At 60.3% G+C, this 22,008-nt stretch overlaps 1 protein-coding gene across 5 annotated transcripts in view; it reads left to right on the top strand.

Annotated features, from left to right (window-relative positions):
• DPY19L3 (dpy-19 like C-mannosyltransferase 3) overlaps positions 1 to 18,453 on the top strand; it is a 31,577-nt gene extending 13,124 nt beyond the window's left edge. For all 5 annotated transcript variants that reach the window (XM_045818922.1, XM_045818923.1, XM_045818921.1 and 2 more), the window contains 11 exons: positions 1,146 to 1,277; positions 2,747 to 2,848; positions 3,536 to 3,609; positions 3,800 to 3,958; positions 5,410 to 5,529; positions 6,075 to 6,186; positions 6,731 to 6,787; positions 10,128 to 10,210; positions 15,779 to 15,911; positions 16,076 to 16,234; positions 16,903 to 18,453. In XM_045818922.1, the coding sequence (XP_045674878.1) occupies positions 1,146 to 1,277; positions 2,747 to 2,848; positions 3,536 to 3,609; positions 3,800 to 3,958; positions 5,410 to 5,529; positions 6,075 to 6,186; positions 6,731 to 6,787; positions 10,128 to 10,210; positions 15,779 to 15,911; positions 16,076 to 16,234; positions 16,903 to 17,064 (1,293 nt within the window). In that variant the 3' untranslated portion in view covers positions 17,065 to 18,453. The remainder of the gene's footprint in view (positions 1 to 1,145; positions 1,278 to 2,746; positions 2,849 to 3,535; positions 3,610 to 3,799; positions 3,959 to 5,409; positions 5,530 to 6,074; positions 6,187 to 6,730; positions 6,788 to 10,127; positions 10,211 to 15,778; positions 15,912 to 16,075; positions 16,235 to 16,902) is intronic.
• Positions 18,454 to 22,008: the final 3,555 nt, after the last annotated feature.

Here is a 22,008-nt window from a genome sequence, read left to right as displayed (position 1 = left end):
AGCTCTTCTGCAGTACTTCATAAAATTTTCATAGTAACATTTAACCAGCTGGCATGTGCGTCTCTGTTGACTTGCCACAGGGACCTCGCCTGTGGCACACGGAACCGCGGCCCTCGTTTGTGTCCTCGTGTGCGTGACAGGCCTGAGGCTTAAGTCCTTGACGCAGGTCTGTGTCCTGCGAGGTCACAGAACAAAGCAGGGGGAACCCTGATTCGCTGCAGGACACAGTGAACTTTTCGTGAGCCAATGTGAATAGGAAGTGGCCTAATTGGAAAGAGAAGACAGAGCTATCAGCTCTTTATTATTTTTTTTTGTGTGTGAGGCATTTTCTTTGGTCCAGATGGGTGGGGTTTGCTTTTTTCTGTCTTTTCTCCCACCAGAGGGGAGCACTTCTCCAGTGCAGCTCTGCACGGGACCCTGGGTGGTCCTCCTGCCGGCTCCCAGGCACTGAGGCAGGTGTGAGCATCCCTGTCTTCCCTGCGAGCCAGTCCCCACAGTTGGTTTCTGCCGGGATCCGTGTGCCCCTGGTGCCGCTCTGTGCCTGCACCCACTCCCATGAGGTTTTCAGTCCCTGGGGGAGGTAAACACACACACAGACAAAGGGAAACGTTGAATGCCGTGGTCCCACAGCGGGGAAGTGGGAAGCGATAGAATACAGTAAGATACTGACGGTTGGCTGTCAGCCGTGACTGTGAAAGAACTGGGAAGAAGATGGGAGGTGCAACTGCCTTGCTCGTTTCCGGAGTGTATCTGCGGCATTGTTTCATTGTTTGCCGCCTCTGCTGCATAGTGTCCACTTTGTTTCCTTGCTCATTTCCAGAGTGTATCTGCGGCATTGTTTCATTGTTTGCCGCCTCTGCTGCATAGTGTCCACTTTGTTTCCTTGCTCGTTTCCAGAGTGTATCTGCGGCATTGTTTCATTGTTTGCCGCCTCGCTGCATAGTGTCCAGTTTGTTTCCTCGTCAGTTAAGGTTACAAAGTGTCAAGTGTTATGCAGTTAACCGTTAAGTAAACATAAGCCGATGATTTAGCTTCCTCCCCTTTAGCTAGTGTTTCTGGCGCGGCTGTGTTTTCTGTACATCTGGGACTGAGGCGGGTTGCTGTTTCTGGACGGACGGCCTCACCGGACTCTCTGGCTGTTGCAGGCGACGTGGCTGTACACGATTCAGGTCGCAGCTTTGCTCCTGGTCTGCGCCCTTCAGTTTTTCAACTCCATGATTCTTGGGTCGCTGCTTATCAGTTTCAACCTCTCAGTATTGATTGTAAGAAGACTTCAGGTAGGCCTTTTCTTGTCTGTGTTTTTATGTAAACAGTGTGGTTTGTGGGACTTCATTTTCATGCAGTGTTCAGAGGGACACTCGTGAGCAAATTCCCACTAAAAAGCAGGAAGGGGAGTATCGGTATTTGTTTTTGGGAAGTTCCTGGTTAGCGTTCCTGTTTGTATTATTTCCCTGAGAACTGGAGTCATCATTCCATTCAGGGATCAACCCCAGATGCCTGCTTGAGTGCTATGGGTTCCAAGTTGGAATAGCAGAGAAAGCCTTCACAGCTCTGCCTCTGCTGGACTGCAGAGCAGGCACTGCGGAGCAGGGACATTCTCAAGGCCGGCTGGTGGACAGATGCTGTGCTCTGCCCCTGCCCCAGCCCCAGCCCCGGCCCCTGCCCCAGCCCCAGCCCCAGCCCCTGCCCCAGCCCCAGCCCCGGCCCCTGCCCCGGCCCCGGCCCCGGCCCCGGCCCCTGCCCCTGCCCCGGCCCCTGCCCCTGCCCCAGCCCCTGCCCCAGCCCCAGCCCCTGCCCCAGCCCCTGCTCCTGCCCCTGCCCCAGCCCCAGCCCCAGCCCCAGCCCCTGCTCCTGCCCCTGCCCCAGCCCCAGCCCCAGCCCCAGCCCCCGCACCTGGTTACCAAGTTCTCAGAGAGAGAACTCGAGCTCTCAGAAATCCTCGCAGATGCCTCTGGAAACAAGGGGACGTTTCCTAGTGTATCACGTTTGAACACAGTGACTCGGTCTTTTGACTTTGTCATCTAAGTAGAGTTTTCAGGACTCACTTACACGAGCTTTCAGAATCGGTGGTTTTCCCTTCGTAGCAGCACCGAGCCTGCCATCTCCCCCCTAAGCACGTGAGAAACTCGTGAGCACTTCGCTGTCCAGGAGGCAGTTGGTTTTCTGCTTCCGGAAGAACAAACCCTTTTTCTCACTGGTCTTTGTGGAAGCTGCTACGGGCCAGCTCACAGGGGTTTTTAGAAACAGGCCTTCAGTTGACGATCAAAAACATTAGCACCCGCCACGCTCTCCCCCCTCGTCATCAGTAAGCGTCACTGCATGTGAACTCGCCGGATGCTGTCACGTGTGAACACCTGCGAGGGTTCTGAGCCTGGGAGAAAGCTGGGGCCCACCTGTGCGCACGGCTGCCCTGTGCTCGCCGGGAGCCGCCGCGCCTGTGGCCCCCGGGGGAGGGGTCGAGGGCGGTTCTGTCAGCGTCCCTGAGCACTCGTGAGTGGCGGGCCCTGGGCTCTGGTGGCAAAGGGCATGCTTTCCCATCGTGTGGAGCTGCTTATTAAAGGATTCGTGTAGTTTTAGCAAGTTGCAAATATTACAATAATGTAAACGTGAAAGTTGGCAGGTCGTATTTTCCACACACTTTCCCGATATGTTGCACGACCTGATGTTTTAAATCCTTAAGTAATCCGAAGTGTTTATGAAGTTACGTTAAAATTTAAGAATTAAAACTCAGTTCTTTAATTTCTAGAAAGATCTGAAGACTGGAAACCTCCTTAGCAGGCTCAGGAAGCTGTCGCTACACTTACTCGTGGTCTTGTGTTTGACGATTTTCCTCAACAACGTCACCAAGGTGGGTCCGTAGGGCAGACGGACCTCCACTCTCTGCGGGGGAGAGTTGCCGGTCCACCTTCGGCTCGGTCCTGAATCGTTTCAGTAACAGGACTGTTTTCTTGACTCTGGCCCTTGCTTTCTGGTCACTCTTGAACGTGTTCTACTTGAACGCACCTTTTGAGTTATTGAACTTTGTAGAAGCTCAACTTGAAAAGCATTAGACAGGTGTTTCCAGAGATCACTTTTGCACTGCGGCGGAACTAAGCAAACAACAAGGCCTGACCTTTACTGGGTTAAGTTAACGAGTGCACCAGCTTTCCCATCAGAGACACGTGCCCTGCTGAGGGGACCCTGCACCCTGGGGGGCGGGTCTCGGGACGGGCCACGGGTGCAGGACGTGCTGTGCGCTGACCGCCAAGGGGGAGACCGGCCCCTCCAGGCCCCCATGAGCACACCCTTCACCTGCACACCACTCAGTGCGCACCCCGGTCTCACATCCGGCCGAGCGTCGGCAGTTCTGGGAAGGCGGGCGGCTGCAGAGGCCCCACCCGGCATCTCTGGCCCGCGGGCCTCCGTGCGTGCTCGCTGCGCTTGCTGCTGGCCGGCCGCTGCGGGCTGGGCCCGGGGCCTGCGTGCCACGGGGACTGTGGGCCACCGTGTGCCGGGCGCTGACAGCAGCTTCCGCTCGTCCTCCCCCCTCCCACAGAAAACCCTCAACCTGAAGTCAGACGAGCACGTGTTTAAGTTTCTGAAGGCAAAGTTTGGCTTCGGAGCGACAAGGTATGACTATAATTTGAAATCTGTTTTTTCTTCAACAAATAAAATGTAGGTTTACTTTTTGTATTTAGTCAGCAAAGACTTTAAAACTTAAGTTATCGTTGTGCCTTCAACTGTTAATTCGGGCTCATTTCAAGGAGAAAGTTGTGGTTTGCCGATGCCGGACTCAACCCTCTCTCCCGTCTGCCCCCAGAGACTTCGACGCGAATCTGTACCTCTGCGAAGAGGCCTTTGGCCTCCTGCCCTTGAACACCTTCGGGAGGCTCTCGGACACCCTGCTCTTCCACGCCCACCTGTTCGTCCTGGGCGTCACCGCGGTGGCCGCGCTAGCCGTCGCCTTCCGCAACCTCAGGTGCGGCGGCATCAGAAGCCGGTGCTGTGCCTCGGCCAGCTTGCCCGTGTTGGGGGGAAACTGCAGAGCTGGGAACACGGGGGGGAAACGGTCAGCCTACTGGGGGGTGGGGGGGGTGGTGTTCGTCAGGGCAGCTCCACCATCGACGTGGGCATCTGGGCCCGGGCGGCAGTGGCCGACGTCCCAGGACAGAGTCAGACCAGTGGGTGGGGGGCCTTAGCGCGTCACTGTGACTTTCCAGTGAGTCCGGGGGGAAGAGGCCTCCAGACACCCGGGCTTCTCCGGCCACAGCGGCACTGACACCCGGGGGCCCTGACACAGTGTCGTGTGATCTTCAAGGGGGGGGTGGCCTCTGCTGTCGCTTCCTTCTCCCTGAGGCTTTGGCGCGCAGCACGCGAGGAGGCGTTCCTGCCGGAAGGGCGCCCCGGGTCTGCGCACAGCTGTGAGAAGCGCGGCAGCGGAGCAGTGCACTGGCCTCCCCGCCAGACCCCGAGGGTGCGGGTGGTCACGGGGCAAGTGGTGCGCGGTCTTCCTCCCGCCAACAGCTTTACAGGGGCGAGGGGGGGGGCACCGCTCTTGACTGAAGGTAGTTTAGAGACGTGACGAACGCAGCATCAAGACGAGGGTCCTGACCCGATTCGAGGAAATCCCCCGGAGCAGCAGCCGCCGCAAACAGAACGGGGCGTGAGCAGGGGTCGGGTGGTGGTTTGGAGTCATTGTTGGACTCCACGGGTGTGATCGCCCCGGCAGAAGTGTGTTTGAGGAGTCATCTGTAGAAACACCTAAGGGGTGTTGGCCAGTTAAAATGTGATCATTAGTTCATGAAGAAACTGAATTCCAAGTGGACAGATACATTTTTAATTTTCCTTATTTGTAGAAACTTGCGCCGTGGCTGGTGTGGCTCAGTGGATTGAGCGCCAGCCTGCAGACTAAAGGGTCGCCAGTTCGATTCCCAGTCAGGGCACAGGCCTGGGTTTCGGGCCAGGTCCCCAGTAGGGGGCGCATGAGAGGCAACCATGCATTGACATTTCTCTCCCTCTCTTTGTCTCTCCCTTTCCCTCTGTCTAAAAATAAATAGTCTTTTAAAAGTTTTTCTTAAAAAGGAGACCTTGAAAAGCACTGGTAACTTATAAAATATTTTTCAGGATTTCTTAGTGTAAGTGGTTTCAAAAAAGATTTTTGTTTATTATTTAAAGGATTGAAGCACTTTAAATTTTTACTTAAATTAAAATGAAATTTGTTAAATTTTATTTATTCTGCTTATCGATGCACTTCTATTATGACACTTTTAGCCTCATAAATTAAAATGATCAGTAATTTGTTTTATCTTAGAGAAATAACACATTTCTAAGTACACGAAGGCGTGAGTTTCTTGTGCCCTCTTCTAAGAAGACACGCCCGAGTGGAAGTTCTGTGCCTGGTTTAACCTGTGCGCGTGCTGCTTCCCCCAGCGGCACCCCCGGCCGGCCGCCCCAGGAGGCCGGAGCCTGCCCCGTCAGCCTGCGGCCGGAGACCGCCTACAACCTGATGCACACCATCCTGTTTGGGTTCCTGGCCCTGAGCACGATGAGGTAACTTCGGCTTGTCTGTCTGGTTTGTTCGTGCATTCGGCCACTCTGTGCCTGGCGTCATTTAGAAATGAAATTGGAACTGATGTCATCTTCATTCATGACAGAAGTTTCCGGAGAGCACAGGTGGCAGACACAAGGCCCCTGGGCTGAATCCCGCCCTCCACCTGGTTTTACCCAGCCCGGCACCTGGTTTCTGCCCGGCGGCAGTGCCGAGCTCCTGGCCCCCAGTTAAGGAGTAGTTACATTTAGGCAGTCCTAAAGTTACACTCGGCCCTTTGAAGGTGACCTCGAGGCTGATGTGGCCCCCGTGACAATGAGTTCGACACCCCTGCCATGAGTGTCTCTTACCTGCTGCTTCTCCCAGAGCAGAGTCTCACGGGTAACCAGCGTTCCCTAGTTAGCAAACTTCCTGTCCTCACTCCGGGGAACTTCTCGGAGGGAGGGCAGTGAGGTTGGCTGCTCGGCTTTGGCCGACGGGTCGTGCGGTTTCGGTGAGATCGGACGAGCGCGGCTATCTCGGCTGACCTGTGCCCGTCGTCCTGCAGGATGAAGTACCTGTGGACGCCGCACCTGTGCATGTTCGCAGCCTCTGGCCTGTGCAGCGCGGAAGTGTGGGGGCCGCTCCTGAGGGTTGCCCGCCTGTACACCCCAGCGAGGGTCAGTGCTGCTCCTGTGACTTCCGTTTCTCCGACCGTTCTGTGTTACCCAGCAGGTGCCCACACGTCCGTCTGAGCAAGCGGGCACTGACAGTGGAGCTAACAATAGATCGTTGACACATGTTGACTTTACAAGGAATTTTTTTATTTTTAGTCATTTTTTCCCAGACCATAAGTTGGATATGCTCATTATACAGAATTTGGAAATATGAAAAGCACACAAAGAAAATTTAAACATCGCCAATAACCCCACTGCCCAGAGCTACCACGTGTAACTGTGACGTGTTATCCTAAACACAGTGGTTGGAGAGCGCACCACCTCTGTGGTCCTGTTCTCTGAGGCCACCGGTGGGGGTGGGGCGGGGGGGGGCCAGCGTGCTGGAGCCGCAGGCTCTGGAGTGGCCGGGGCCTGCCCCCGGCTCGCGGCTCCGCATGTCAGGGACTCCAGTACGTGCCCCTTAAAGGTGAATTTCTGTTGTTTTAAAAAAGCATACGTTTACAGAGCAAAGCTGTTGAGAACACTTACAATTGTCTTTCACGCGTAGATGTGCGTGCTGCGGTATTCTGTTCCGATACTGATCCTGCTCTCGCTGTGCTACAAGGTAAGACTGATTTCTCGTCCTTGGCGTTAACCCGCGTGGCAGAGGGCTGCCTCGACCCGCGACCTCGTCCGTTGCGGGGGGGACAGCGTGCCCCGCGGAGGGTGCAGAGCCGCCTGCACTCCCGGGCCGTCGGCCTTGGTGGGAAGACTGAGCCGTTTCCCAGAGAGTACCTAGGGAGTGAACGCATAGCAGAAACGACTCCGGTTTAATCATTCTGAGTAATTTTGGTCCTGACTCCTCTTCAGCTGATGCAAATTCTGAGAATGGAGACGTTTTCAGACCTGTTTGGGGGTGAATGGAGTAGGAGGTTCGGGGTGCAGTGGCCCTGCCCTGTACGTCCCCTGGGGGGAGGGCGGCCCCAGTGGCAGCGGCTGCGGCAGCAGGGGCTGGCTGGGCCTGTCCCCCAGGCCTGGAGGAAGGGAGACCCTCCCTGCTCTCGGGGGCCTGGCTGCTGGGCTGGCGGTGGCCGTGCTCCGGGCTGAGAGCCCGGGTCAGCAGTCTGGTCGGCGACTCCGGGACGCTGTGTCACGACCTCGATGTCCACAGACTCGCGCTGTCACCTGGCCGGTGGCCCGGGCTCTCCACGTGAGCTCTCAGTCTCTCAAAAAATATTACGTGTTTTTTAAAGTTTAGATGGTTTTCTTCAGATTTTGTTGCAATTAGAACAGTGGATTGCAGACCCCCTGTGCCGGGCGCCTGGTCTCGGAGACGGCTCACGGGGAGGGGACTCTCCGCAGAGGGGCAGCTTTGGGCTCACTCGCTTGTGTTTTCAAGTGAGGGTTCGTGCGCAGCAGAGGGCTTAGGCTGAAAGAAAGTTAGGTAGTCGCTGTGTTGGATGATCCCAGCGTAAATATTTCAGAAAGCTGTGTTTGGTCCCGTTCCTGCCCGTCAAGCCATTCGCTGTCCCAGGCAGAGCCCTGGGCCGACTCCTGGGCCCTGGGGCCCGCAGCGCGAGGCGGTCCCCCTGCCTCTGGGGCTGCAGCTGCCCCAGCGTGGACAGACGGGGCTCCTTGCAGACGGTGGGAAGCTGCTCTAGGGGTCAGACACACACAGAGTGAGCAGGGGGCCCTTCGCACAGGAAGCCTGCACTCACCCCGTGCTCACCCCGCTCTCGCCTCACTGCCGACCCTGTCTTCCCACCATTCCTGGACGCCTCAGCCACTTTCTTCCAGTTTCACTGGTTTTTTTAAACTGTCTGGGGACCTGAGTCGCCTGTTGTTGGTGAGACAGGGGGAAGGACAGAGGAGCGGAGAGGAGCCGAGCCCGGAGCCCTGGGTCTCTGGCCTGGGGAGTGAGAGGCTCCGGGGGCCGGTCCCGAGCCGGAGCCCCAGCCCTGCAGCTGGGGCTGCTGCCCCTCGAGGCCGGACACCATGCGTCCGCCTGGGGAGAGCCCTCCTTGGGCACTTGGCGTCCTGGGCCCGGCCGCCGCCCTGCCTGTGCTCACCAGAGGCCAGTAGCACCCCCTCCACTTGGGCTGACCAGAAGCGTGGGCAGACACTGCAGAGCGCCCCGGGCCCGGGGCAGACCCCTCCCCGCAGAAGCACGGGCCTGTCTCGGCGCCCGACGAGGAGACGCCTCTGCAGGAGGCAGCGCAAGCAGCCCCGCTTCTCCGAGCCCCTGGGCGGGAGAGCACAAAGGGGGGGGCTCGTGCGTGGCCCCCGGAGCCGCCTGTGTGCCGCTGTCAGCAGGTGCGCACGTCAGTGACTAGAGCTCGTCCCCCAAAGCCTGGCTGCAGTGTCAATGCGCAGTGTGGCGGTTTCAGAGTGTCTGGCCCCGATGCTGGTTTTGCTGTGTGTCTCTTCCGGATAATCCCGTTTTAAAGGGAAAAGCTCCATTCTAAAATCGAGACTTTAATAGTATTCTTACCGCCAGGTTGACCACTTATTCGGGTTGTTAAAGTTTCCTGTAAACTATTGCTGATCATTTAGAAGCAGCATTTCGTTAAGTCAACACTTTCACGTTGGTTAAGGATTTACCACCAGACTATGTCAGTAGATTGTAACATTATCAGAATTAGTAACAGCGACTTTCAAACTAGAAAAATACGGAATGTCCATTGAATTCACTCATTTAAAAACGTTTTCCAGCACAAGCATTAGAACACCCCATAAACAAGTTGGTGTCCATTTTGTCAGAGCCGCAGGGGCGATGGTAACTGGACCTGGCGCCGGCACCGAGCGAGTGGGAGTCCGTCCCTTCTCTCTGGGGGCCTGGAGCTCCAGGCACCGCCCGCGCCGGTCCATCCTCCTCACCCCCAGGAGGGACGTGGCCAAGCCGGAGAGGCGGCCAAGGATGAGGCCAGGGGAGGGCGTGGGCAGGGCTGCCCCAGCCCGGCCGGTCCCCACTGGTCGGGGCCGCCTCAGCGTCATCACACCCTCCCTGCCTGGGGTGCACGGGCGCGTCCCGTGTAGGAGGCGGGTCCTGGTGTCTGCCCAGCGTCCGGCTGGAGCAGGCGCTTCGGTCTCTCCAGCCAGTTGTCCCGTGGTGACACCACGAGCGTCTCATCAGTCGTTGCATCAGCCAGACGTGTTCTGTGAGCCTGGCCCCCGAGGGGGCGTCTGCCTGCGTCTGCTCGACGCCAGCGGCAGGACCGCGTCCTCGGGGGGGGCCCGTGTGGACGGCCCTGTTTCGGGGTTCTTCTCTGCCATCGCACCTGTGGTGACGGTCATGAACGTCAGACCGTGTGCCCAGACCCCTAGGACAAAAGGCTATCATCACAGTATCCCCACCCCACGTAGCCAAAGGGGGCTGGATTTGGAGTCAGGTTTTGGGGTGCTGCTCTGCCCCTTCATGGCCTGGCCAGATCAGGTCCTGTGTGAGCCGAGGTCTGCGCCTCTCGAGAGGACAGCACGTGGCACGGTGGGCCTTCTGTGACCCCCGTCTCCCTGGCGACGGTGAGGGCCTGTGCCAGCCTCTGCAGCGTGCCTGCAGCCCCCCACGCTGCTGTCTCCCACGGAGCACCCCGAATGGGGGGCAGGGGCAGGATCGCAGTCACAGCTTCCTGGTGAGCTGTGAACTTTGTCACAGTGGCTACTCCTCGCTCCAGATTCACGTCTCACTGGATTCTCGCAGCGGCACTTTTATTGAGGAAAACAGAAGCTCATTTAAAACAGTCGACAGCACCTCTGGTCAGAACTAGCTCTGGCTCAGGCTGGCTCTGGAAACCTCTCAGAGGTCGGCTGACGCACCGCAGCAGAGGGACGGGCTGTGGGGCGGAGCCCCGGGGCCCCATCCCGACGCCCAGCCCCCATGCAGAGGCATTGCCTCTGCCCTTCCACTGTAGTGACCACCGTGGGTGTGGGTGGATTTTGTTTTCGTTTTGTTTTGTTTTTGATTTCAGTTCTGGCCAGGAATGATGGATGAGCTGTCGGAGTTGAGGGAATTCTATGACCCAGACACAGTGGAGCTGATGGACTGGATTAAGTAAGAGGATTTTCTTACCCTTCCCACTCCGGGGCCACTCCGGGGCCTCTCCGGGCCTCTGCAGGCGGCGGTCCGTGCTGCTGCCGGCTGCCGAGTCTCACTGTGGAGTTGCTTCGCTCTCAGGTTTCCCTTTGGAGCTCTGTGTTTGGAAACGGTGTTTCTCGCTCTGCCCCCACAGCCCGAGGAGCAGGGACCCCAGTGGGGAGGGCGCCTGGGCGGGGGGGCGCTGCCAGGCCCTGAGCGAGGTGGGGCGGTGGGGTCACCCTCGTCCCAGCAGGTCCAGCACCTTCGGCCCGTGGGGACCCGACCCAGGAAGGGTTCTGCCCGCGCGTCCCCGCGGCCCGTCCGTCCGTGAGCTCTGGCCGCACCTGCACGGAGCCCAGGCCTGGAGCCTGTGGGACTGGGGCCGGGCCTCTGGGTGGGGGGGCGGTGGGCTCATGCAGCTCGGGGCAGCCCCGGCGGGGAGCCTCCCCCAGCAACCCCCACGTCCCCGTCCCGCACCCCGGCCTTGCGGCCCAAGGGCTGTGCGGCGCCCTGGCCCTGTGCTGTGGGGCGGGCGTCTGGCAGCCCAGGTCTCCGGGCGAAATCTGTGCCTTTGTAGCTTCTTATTCTTGACTGCGTGGTAAGACAGTGAGAGGCTTAACCGGTTTCAGCAGAAAAAATTTTATGGAGTTCTAATTTTTAGTCACAGAAAATGTTTTGTGCATTTTGGTCCTGAGCTCCTTAGGGGAGATTTGAATTTAAGTGTAAAACCAAGACTCCTTCAGGGCTGAATTTCTCAGTCACGTGTGAGGACAGTTGTGATGTCGGCCCCCAGGAGTCCTCCCTGGGGGACCGGCAGTGGGGGGGTCGCCCGCGCAGGCGAGCCCAGCGCACCAACCTGCGAGTGTCCCCCGGCACCACCCTGGCTGCCCGTGTCTCCCGGACGGAAGTTCGAAACCCGGGCGTTTGCGCCGGGTGAAGACCTCCGTCAGCAAAGCCCGGGGGCCCTCCCACGGGTCTGGGTGTCCAGGAGGCGCCTCGCTTCACGAGGCCCGACGCCGCGGCACCCGGGGTTCGCACCCGGCCCCTCTGTGTCCTCACACTGTGCGTCGGTCGGTCGCTGGGGCCCTCCTTCGTCCCTGTGCAGTTCAGAGGGACCCGGGGGTCCGAGTGTTGGGAGGTGCGACATCCCCATTGCTTGGCTTCTAGAAATAGTCTCTCCCGGTGAGGGGGCGAGCGTGGGGTGTTGGGATTAAGAAAATGGACGGAACTTCCTTTGCATTTAATCAGAGCACAAAGAATTGCTCTGCATGTTTTACACAGGAGGTGGGTGAAGTTCAGACCTTAAGTGCCTAGAAGCCGCTTTTACGTCGCCCGAGTCCCTTCGAGGTCTCTCCGTGACCCTGTGAACCCCGGGGTGGGGGTGGAGCAGCTGTCCACGCGCTGGTGCTCAGCTCACCCGCTGGGTCAGCGGTCGTCAACCTGTTTCCAGTTTCGAGCTTCAAAAGCAAATGAGAGTTTTTGCCCCAGATGCCACCAGGTCTTTCTGGGACGGCACGTAACGTGCACAACATGAACCCTCCGGCCTGCGTGTGCCTGCCGCCCCCAGCGCCCTCGCCGCGTGGCGCCCCTCACAGGACACGGTGTCCAGGGTTAGGCGGCGGCTGAGGAGCCCGGCAGAGAGCTGCAGGGGCAGATGCCCCCCCACCACCCCCCGGGCTCAGACGTCGGTGGGGCTGGCTTTGTTCGTTTGTTTGTTTTAAAGTGTGTCTTGTTGACGGTGCCATTGCAGTTGCCCCCGTTTTCCTCTCCCCTTTATCCCCTTCTGCCATGTACCCTCCCCCCTTGGTGCACGTCCGCGGGTCACGTGTGTAAGTTCTTCGGCTTCTCCAGTTCCCACACTGTTCTCACCCTCCCCCGTCTGTTTTGTACCTGCCAGTCATGCTGCTTATTCTCTGTGCCTTTTCCCCATTCTCCCCCTCCTCCTCCCTGGTGGTAACCCTCCATGTGACCCCCATTTATGTGATTCTGTTCCTGTTCAAGTTGTTTGCTTAATTTTTGTTTTTGTTTTTTTAGGTTCGGTGGTTGTTAGTTGTGAGTTTGTTGTCATTTTACTTTCACAGTTTTGATCTTTTTTTCCTTAGATAAGTCCCTTTAACATTTCATATAATAAGGGCTTGGTGATGATGAACTCCTTTAACTTGGCCTTATCTGAGAAGCACTTTATCTGCCCTTCTATTCTAAATGAAAGCTTTGCTGGGTAGAGCAATCTTGGATGTAGGTCCTTGCCTTTCATGACTTGGAATACTTCTTTCCAGCCCCTTATTGCCTGCAAGATTTATTTTGAGAAATCATCTGACAGTCTTTTAAAAAAATTTTTTCCTTCTTTTATCTTTTTAGAGAGGGGAGGAAAGAAATGTCAATGGATTGACTATTTTTTTAAAGATTTTATTTACTTTTGGAGAGAGGGGAAGGTAAGGGAGAAAGAGAGGGAGAGAAATATCAGTGTGTGGTTGCCTCTCACTTGCACCCCTTACTAGGGGTCTGGTGCGTAACCCAGGCATATACCCTGGCTGGGAATCGAACAGGCGACCCTTTGGTTCTCGGGCCAGCACTCAATCCACTGAGACACACCAGCCAGGGCTTAGCTGACAGCCTTATGGGCACTCCTTTGTAGTTAACTGTCTCCTTTTTCTCTTGTTGCTTTAAGATTCTCTTCTTATCTTTAATCTTGAATAACTTAATTATGATGTGCCTTGGTGTGTGCTTCCTTGGGTCCAGCTTCTTTGGGAGACTCTGAGCTTCCTGGACTTCCTGGAAGTCTGTTTCCTTTGTCAGAATGGGGAAGTTCTCCTTTATTTGTTCAAGTAAGTTTTCTATTTCTTGCTCTTCCTCTTCTCCTTCTGTCACCCCTATGATTCAGATGTTGGAACGTTTGAAGTTGTCCCAGAGGTTCTTAAGCCTCTCCTCATTATTCTGAATTCTTGTTTCTTCATTCTGTTGTGGTTGAATGTTTATTTCTTCCTTCTGCTCCAAACTGTTGATTCGAGTCCCAGTTTCCTTCCCGTCACTGTTGGTTCCCTGTACATTTTCCTTTATTTCACTTTGCAAAGCCTCTATTTCTCCTCTTCTTCCTCTATTTTGCCACCATCCTCAGCCGATTCTGTGAGCATCCTGATGACCAGTGCTTTGAACTCTGCATCTGACAGGTTGTCCATCTCCTTGTCACTTAGCTCCTTTTCTGGAGTTTTGATCTGTTGTTTCGTTTGGGCCACATTTCTTTGTCTCGGCGCACCAGTCTCTGGACGAATGTCTCTTCAACTCCTTGGTTGTCGGAGATTGGTTTTCTGGCAGTTCTGGTTGTTTGTGGTTTTTAAATTGGTTGTTGTCCTTGTGGTTGTGGGAGGAAGCCAAGCGTTTCTGCCTGCGCCTCCACCTTGGCCGGAGCCCCGTGGCCGGCTGTCTCCAGTCAGGACGTGTCTGTCGTGTGGGGTTGGCAGCCGGCGTCTGCGCCAGCCACAGGCCTGTCCCTCCCCGCGCCCGAGAACTTCTCCACAGAAAGCGCAAATCCCCGAGGCCTCGGTCTCTTAGGTTTGGAAAACGTGTGTTTTTCACTTGGTTCCAGCGTGTGTGTCTGTGGCACAGCCATGAGAGTCCCTGCCGACCTCGGAGGCCGGCGCGCTCTGAGACGCGCCGCGGGGCCGGGACAGAGAACCGGGCTGGGCGCACGGCAGACGCCCTCTCTGCCGGGCGCGGGGCTGGGTGTCCGCAGAGGTCCTGGCCCTGCTCCCCATGGGCCCCGGACCGGCACCTGCTCTCTGCTCCTCTGAACGAGACCCGGACCCCGGGGAGACCCTGCCCGGACCCGGCCGTGCGGACAGGAGGCGCCGCCCCGGCCAGGCACGTGTTCGGCAGCGCCACCGACGGCCCGGCCCCCGCCTCCGCCCCAGCCCCGCGCGCCGTGCCCTGTGGACAGCTCTCTGTGGGCCCCGCTGGGGACTCAGGCAGTGACGCTAGGCCACCCCCCCGCCCCGTGGCCCGTGGCCCCTGTCCCCCGTCTCTGCTGAACACGTCCCCAGGGTCTCCTTCCCGGGCCTGGGCCTGTCTGTCCAGAGGACTGGAGACGGCGCCCTGGGCGTTAACCCGCGATGCTCTCGGACCCCGGAGGGCAGTGGGCCGGTTGAGGCCGGCGGAGAGTGGACAGGCCGGGGCAGCTGGGCCGGGAGGACGATGCGGCCTCTGTCCTAAGCGTTGGTCTGTGTCTGCCGTCGCTGGCGGCCACGGCCACAGAGGGTGTTCGGTGATCGCGCAGCGAATAGGCTGAGCTTCTGTGAACCTTCCCCAGAGGACTCTGAACCGCCCCGTTGTCCCGGTGCCCTGACCCCGTGGGTCAGATGTCCAGAGGTCCCTGGAAACTGCTGGCCCAGGGGGCGGAGCAAACACCTCCCTGGCTCGTGCGCCGGGGCCTGCTGGTCCGGGACCACCTCTGCACCCAGCCTGGCTCCCTGGAGCTCTTCCCCCCGGGACCCGCGTTCCTGGCTCTGCTGCCAGTCAGCCGCCTTCCCCGAGTCTGTGAATGAGGGTTCCACTGTTGAGGAGGAAGTCGTGAGTTTTTCCAAAGGAAACTGTTTGCAGCACTGGAACTGCAGGGTGTCTTGCCCGTGGACACGCTCAGGCCTCGGCTGGACTGGCATTGAATGGGAGTCACTGGAGCAGCCTCCGGGGCTGGGGGCTGGGCGGTGAGCCTGCAGGGGGCTCAGGTCCTGTCTGGCCCCAGCCTTCGGGGCCGCCCACTGCCGCCCTCCCTCGGAGCCTGTCGGGGGCCAGCCCCTCTCAGTGGCCTGGTCTGTGTGTAGGGGGCACAGGAGCCGCGGGCGTGTTCCCCACGGGGACGCCGTGCCCACTGGCGGATCGCTCCCAGATTCCAACGCAGCGGGAGGGAGTCGAATCTTCTACTAAGGGTCTTTTCTCCAGGGCGGGGGGAGGAAGGCGGCTCCCCCAAAGTCGGGGCTCTGGTGTCCGGGGAGCGAGGTTGTGGTTTGGTGGCGGAGGCCCCTTGCCCTGAGTCCTGGCCTCCTGGGAGACACTGGTTGCCAGGGCAGACTCGGTGCCGCGCCCCACGGAGTGACGCCAGCTCTCGGGCTGGAGCCCGTCTCCGGGCTCTTCCGTTTGCATTTCTGGGGTCTCGTCTGCTGGTTTTAAACGAAGCCCTTGGAGCTGACCTGCTCGTCTGCACTTTCTGGCTTTGAGGCTCCTTGTCTGTGGTGGGCAGTCATTTACCCAAAAAGCAAGGGGAGCTCTTGCGTCCTCTCCTCTCCTCCCGTGGGAGCCGGCTGGGAGGGCGTGGTGGGGCTGGGAGGCCGTGGGCCCGAGGCAGACTACTGGGAGGGCAGCCCGTCAGAGCCGCCTGTGCGAGCTCCCAACGCAACACGGGTGTGGAAGCGTGTGAACCGGTCTGAGTGCAGACGAGCGTCTCAGGCTGCCTCCGTGGCGTTTTCCGGCCACAGGGCCGGCGGCACGGCACCGCCTGCACTGGTGCCCGCGAGCAGCCCGGCAGCGGGCTGACCCAGACGCCCACCCTTCCAGGGCTAACACCCCAGGGACGGCGGTGTTCGCCGGGAGCATGCAGCTGCTGGCCGGGGTCAAGCTGTGCACGGGCCGGACCCTCACCAACCACCCCCACTACGAGGACAGTGGCCTGCGGGCCCGGACCAAGGCCGTGAGTGCCTGCTGCGCCTTCTCTGGCTTCTGGGGTCCGGCGAGGGCTGGGAGGGGGCTCGGGCGGAGGTGCCCAGAGAGCGCCCCTCGTGGGGCCAGGCTGCAGCGTGCCCTCGGTGGACTGCCCGGCCGCTGAGTGGCGCCGCAACCCCCCTCCCCCCGCAGGTCTACCAGATCTATGCGAAGAGGCCCCCGGAGGAGGTGCACGCCCTGCTGCGGGCCCTGGGCGCCGACTACGTCATCCTGGAGGACAGCGTCTGCTACGAGCGGCGGCACCGGCGGGGCTGCCGGCTGCGGGACCTGCTGGACGTGGCCAACGGGCACGTGAGTGCGCGGCCCAGGGTGGGGGGGGCTCCCAGGGGCCTGGGCGGTGCTGGCGTCCCCGTACGCTGCGGAGCGACACTGCACCACGGCCTCCGCTCCGTGTCCCCCGGGCCGTGGAGGGGGTGGGCGAGTGTGGGGTACCCCCTGGGGGTGCCCCCCGCCCCGGGCAGGGCAGGCAGAGCCCGTCCTCAGCTGGCTGGGCAGGCCCCCACCCAGCGTCCACGGGGAAGGGCTCGCTGCCAGCGCCTTCGCCTCCTGGAAGCCTCTGCCCTGCAGCGTCACCGGTGTCGGCGGTGCCTCCGCCTCCCGCCGTCCTCGTGGGCCTCTTGTGCAGCAGACACGGGGCGCTCTCGGGCCGAGCCGGGCCGTCCGGTGCGCTGGGGAGGGGGGTCTCTGCTCGTAGTGGTCCTGCTCGGACTTCGCTTTCCAAGCGAAGAGGACAGGAGTGACAGAGGTCCAGGCCACTCCCGCTTTGCCACAGAAGGTGGCTCCTGGCCTTGGCGCTCACCTATGGGGGCCAGGGCACCGGGGGACCCCCAGTGGCCACTGGCGTTGAAACCAGACCACGCAGGTCCACGGGAGAACCCAGTGTCCCCACGTGTGCCGTCTCCTACAAAAGTGACTTTTTCTTTTTTACCGAATCGCACGGGGCTCTGTCTCGGCTCCAGGTGATGGACGGCCCGGGGGAGAACGAGCCGGACCTGAGGCAGGCCGGCCACCCCCGCTTCTGCGAGGAGGTCCGGAGGGACCTGCCTGCATACACGCGGCTCTTCACGCGGGTGTTCCAGAACAAGACGTTCCACGTGTACAGGCTGGCCCGAGACCCGTGACCCCTTCCTCTTCCGTGCCGGCGGTGGAACTCCCTCGCAGCGAACCTCCGCGGACGGCGTTTCGTGGGTGACGAGGCGGCCCGGACCCTCGCGCTGTGACGCCAGAGGGCCCACAGATGTTTACACGGCCCTTCCCGTCTGTGGAGCGCCCCGCACCAGCTCAGGGCCATCCCGCTCGCCTGTGTCTCCCTCCCACGCTCTCCAGCTGCGTGTGGTCGGCGCCCGCAGAGCGGCCGAGGGCTCTGTGGTCGGGACAGTGCCTGCCCCACAGGCGGCCGGCGCGGCCCGTTCCCTGTGGGAGCCGTGGCCCGTGCCGGGTTGGAAGCCTGCGGGTTTCCAGTGGGCTGGAGCCAGCGACGGTCACGACGCACCGCGGGGTCCGTGCCCCGGTCACCGACTGTTACCCCCTCGTGAGGCCCAGCTGGTGGCTCTGTGAGAGCCCGTCATCGACCGCCCTGCTCCACCTAGAAGTTTTATAATGGTTTCCAACTATCGCGCTTTTAACATTTCAAAACAAATCACGTTAGGTCTTTGTAACTGAATCTCTCCTTTGTGCTCCGTCTGGGATGTGATGTGTCACATGCCGTGTGCTTTGCCTGTGCGGACACGGGCGGCTCCCAGGCCCACACGGCAGACTCCAAAGGGCAGCAGTGCGTGTGGTCGCGTGTGGTCGCGTGTGCCGTCACCGTCCCGCGTGGCTGTTCTCAACCCTGCATTCCATGTCACCGGTCCCGCCAGAAAGAGCACTTTTCTTCATTTCTTACTCGTTTAAATTGACTGGGTTTGCAAAATTTTGTAAACATTTTGTTTTTAGCCTTTGTATTTTTTACAGCCTAGAACCTTGCAGAATCTGAATATTTTTAGGATATTGTACCTTGACGAATGCATCGACGCAGTATTTTTGGGAGAGCACGTCTCCCACCGAGCCTGGCTGCGGTCTCACTGTGAGGGCCCGGGGGTGAGGCTCCGCCCCCGGAAACCCAGAGCCTCGGAGTCCTGCTGACCCGCAGACGCCAGGCGCTCTGCGCGCCTGCCCCCAAGGTCTGCTGACTGTTTTTATGAGTAATTTCTCACAACGACGGGACGTGTGAGAGAGGTCGGGAAAAGTGTCTTGTGCATTTCAGGAGGTCAGGATGGCTGAAGATACTGGCCCTGGCCCCCCTACCCGGGGCCGGGCTGCCCGTGGTCCCCGCGGCTGCGGAGAAGCCAGCCGGCACCGGCGTCGACGTGCGGGCGGCTGCAGCCCGGTGGCCCTGTGCTCGGTTCTGACCCGCCAAGCGGCACCTGAAGCAGGCTGGACAGTGTGTGGACTCAAGGGCACTTGGCTCTTATCAAAACCTATTAAACTGAAAACTGGCAGTAGCTGGGTGTATTAAATTATGCAACGAACTCCTGAATTACATCTTTTCTGTGTCCCTGCAGTCTGGGGTGAGGAGCAGCAAACCCTCGGGGTGCGCTGAGGCCGGAAGGGGCGGCCGTCCCCTCCCCCGGCACCCGATGCCCCGGCCCCATGCACACGGGAGGCCCCGCGTGGCCAACTCCAGGGTCCGTGGGTCAAGTCCCGTCAGCTTCTCCAAGTTCATTTCTGTGACCCCCCCCCACCCCCCCGTATGTGTCAGTCGAAGCGCTCGGGTATCTGGAGTCTCCAAAGTTCTCAGGCCCGGCCTCCCCGTGGGGGGCGGTCAGAGACCCTTCCTCAGAGCCCTGGCATCATTCTTGCCGACACACTCGGCGTCCAGTCTTGAGTGGACAGTGTGAGTGTCCGAAACCCCTGCCAGGCTGGTCCAGGCACCCATGCTGTCCAGGCGTGGTCGTGGGAAGCACACAGCCCTCCGTCCTGGGGACCAGGGCCCCGACAGTCACAGGGACACGTCAGTGTTCCTCGGTGTCCCTGTCCTGAGCTCACGGAGCATGGGGATGGGGGGGTGGGTGGGGGGACTGACCACCGGTTCCCACTGACCCGAAGCTGTGCCTGTGGCCTGAGCCCCCCAGGCACCTCCCGGTGGCCGCTGTTGCTAGACGACCTGCAGTGCGTCTGCCCTCATGGACAGAGTGGCCCTTGGTGGTGCTTCAGGGCGGGCAGACAGACAGGGCGGGCTCAGAGCCTTTCGCTGCAGAAGTGACGAGCCAGGGGCGTGGCCGCCCACCCTGACCTGCCCGGTCAGGAACCGATGCCCAGATCCCCTGGGAGGTTCCCCTCCCTCAGCCCCTGGCCTGCCCACAGCTCCCCCTGGGGTCCTAAATCGGTCTGACGGCTGCGTCGGTGCCCGAGCTTTGGGTTGGAGCGTGCGGTCTCAGCGCTGGGAAGGCTCCTTCCTAGGAGTCTCAGTCTTGTCATTGTCCTGTTGGCCACGGGGGAGGGGGCCACTCGGTGACCATGGGACCTGAGGCCGAGTTTCCCCGGCACGGAAGGAAGGGCAGGGCCTCCCTGGTGACAGCCCCGGTGGCCCCTGCCCTGTGACCCGTCACGGCCGGAGTCCCGCCTTCCTCCTCGTTTCTGTATTTCACGAGCCATGAAGGGTGGCTGAGCTGTTCCCTGTGCATCTCCAGTCGCCGCGGGCAGTTGGACGGCACAGGAGAGCCCAAAGAGCAGGCGTCACTGGGGTTGTGGCCCTGTCGCGGGCAGACGGGCGGAGACTCACACGGTGGTGGCTGAGCCCCGTCTGCAGGCTCATGGGCCTCGTCAGTGCCGCCTGCCTGGGCGTCGGCAGCGCACAGCACCTGCTCCTGAGCGAGGCCAGGAGGCTTCCAGATGCTTCCTGCAGAAGTCGCGTGTCCTGACCTCGGTGACCGGCATCGATGAGAGCGGTGGTGCTGGGGTGGGGTGGGGGTGAGGCAGGAGATAGTCAGGAAGGAAGCTCCAGAGCCCCCCCAGGGCTGAGGTAGAAAACATCTATACATGACAAAGACCCCCTAAGACGGGTTGTTCCTGTTTTCTGGGATAACTCCGAATCATGGAATGCACCTGCGCGCTACCCCTGATTCATTATAATATCATTATAATGAAATAACACTGTGGGACTCCCTTCTCCAGCAGCCAGTCAAGAAAATCATGGGAAACCACACACGCGCAGTAGCTTGGGAATCCAACTCCTTGTACCTGCGCAGGAAAAGCCCGCCAAAGACTAGCAAAGGGGCTCCTGCCCTATAAGAATAGAATCCCCCAGCCCACGTGTCCTTTTTTCTTCTCTGCTCAGAGTTGGCCCACTCCCGTGTCCTGTGGCGTGTACTATCACTTAATAAACCTTCCCTCTTTCTTTATGCTATAAACTTTGTGTGTTCGGTTCAATTCTTTGTCCTCGATCAGTAAGAACCTGGTTACCTGTGCACACCTGTGATGGGGGTGTGAGAAGAAGGAGGAGAAAACGGAGAAAAGGCACTCAGCGCGGAAGTAACTGCTCATCAGACCGCAGGGCCCGGCCTTGGGGTCATCCTGTGACCTACGGATGTGCCGTTTGCGCTATTTCGGCGGCTGCTCCTGGGAGAAGGGCTGGAGAGCTCCGGGGGGGGGGGGGCGCTGCTGGCTGGGGGGCCGACGCTGGTTCCCCGCAGACGCCAGGGGCTGGGGAGCCACAGGCAGCGTGTCCTCCCTCGAAGAGCCCCAGCTCTGGCTCCTCGTGCGTGTGCAGGGCCAGCAGAAGGACACCGTTCCCTACGCGACCAGCCAGGGACGTGAGCGAGGAAGGGCCGGGACACGCATGTGGCGCCCTGGGGTGTTTAGACTGTTTCCGCTCTCGAGATCAGAGCTGCCGCAGACGCTCCCACAGGCCGTAGGTTGGAGGTGCCGCAGAGGCCCGAGGGGCATGTCCAGCACCGAGCGTGAGCAGGGCGGCAGGACAGCTGGGCTCCGGAGCAGGTGGCCGGGCCCCCATCGCCCACCTGCCGTGCCAGCACCTCGTGTGCAGCTCACACCCGGGGGCCCGGACAGAGACCCCACGTGAGCAGTGACGGGGCTCGGCCTGAGCCGAGTCCGTGAATGGACCCGCCTGGAGGTGCGAGGCGAGGGTGGGCACTTCCGTCCGCCTCACGGGGACTCCTCCACCAGGCCCGAGGGCCACGGTGGGGTCCAGGATAGGACGGGCCGGAGGCGTCCAGGGGTGGGCTCTGGGCCAGGCCGAGACGGGCAGCGGGCACCTTTCCGGGGTGGGGCCTGCGTCAGGGGCTCCACTGGTCCTGTTTCCCATCTTTGGGGACGTCGCTCTGGGCCCATTCGTTCCCTCTGCAGCCCTAGCCCTCACCTCAGTGTCCCTGGCGGCCGAGAGCTCCAGGAGCCCTGGGAGAACTTGCCCGTCTCTCTAATCGACACGCCCCCCCCCCCCCCCGCCGCCAGCCCAGAACGGGGCCCGGAACGCCCCCTGCACTCAGCAAATACTGATTGAATGAACAAGGGGTTTCGTTCAGCAGACACGCTTCCAGGCACGGACTTTGAGAAGCTACTTGAAAGCTGTTCTGGGGGGAGATTGAGCAGCAGATGGAGAGCTGGGGGCCGGGGAGAGAGAGGGCCTCCTGCCCTTGAGCTTCAGAAGCCGTGAGCACCAGGGGGCTGGGAGGTGGGGTCAAGTGCTCGGCCTCTCTGTGCTCTGTCCCTTCGCCCTTGACCCGGGCACAGCGACACCTGCCTCACGGGCTGCTGGGAAGTCGGAAGGACGCACGGTTTGTGCCGCGCCGACGCCCGCCCTCGGGTGGGGTGGGGGTGACTGCAGCAGACGGCGACCCTGGGGTGGACGTGGAGACGGGGGCCCTGCGAACAGGGAACACGCAGCCTGTGGGGGTGGCTGGCAACAGGGCGTGGGGCCTGTCAGTGCCCCGGTCCTTCCGCGTGTCCCTGGCGGGAAGCACAGACGGCTCTGGGTGCCGGCACCGTGACGGGCATCAGGGGTCACACCGACCCGGGGCCCCAGCGCACACGGAGTGGGGGCTGCTACCCTCACACCGGCTCGTCCG

This window comes from Phyllostomus hastatus, unplaced genomic scaffold (genome assembly GCF_019186645.2).
Source record: "Phyllostomus hastatus isolate PE091 unplaced genomic scaffold, TTU_PhHast_1.1 phas_scaffold_345, whole genome shotgun sequence".
In the NCBI taxonomy this organism is placed as follows: Eukaryota; Metazoa; Chordata; class Mammalia; order Chiroptera; family Phyllostomidae; genus Phyllostomus; species Phyllostomus hastatus.
The sequence above is the reverse complement of the archived record's forward strand: the minus strand, read 5'-3'. Positions and strand labels throughout refer to the sequence as shown.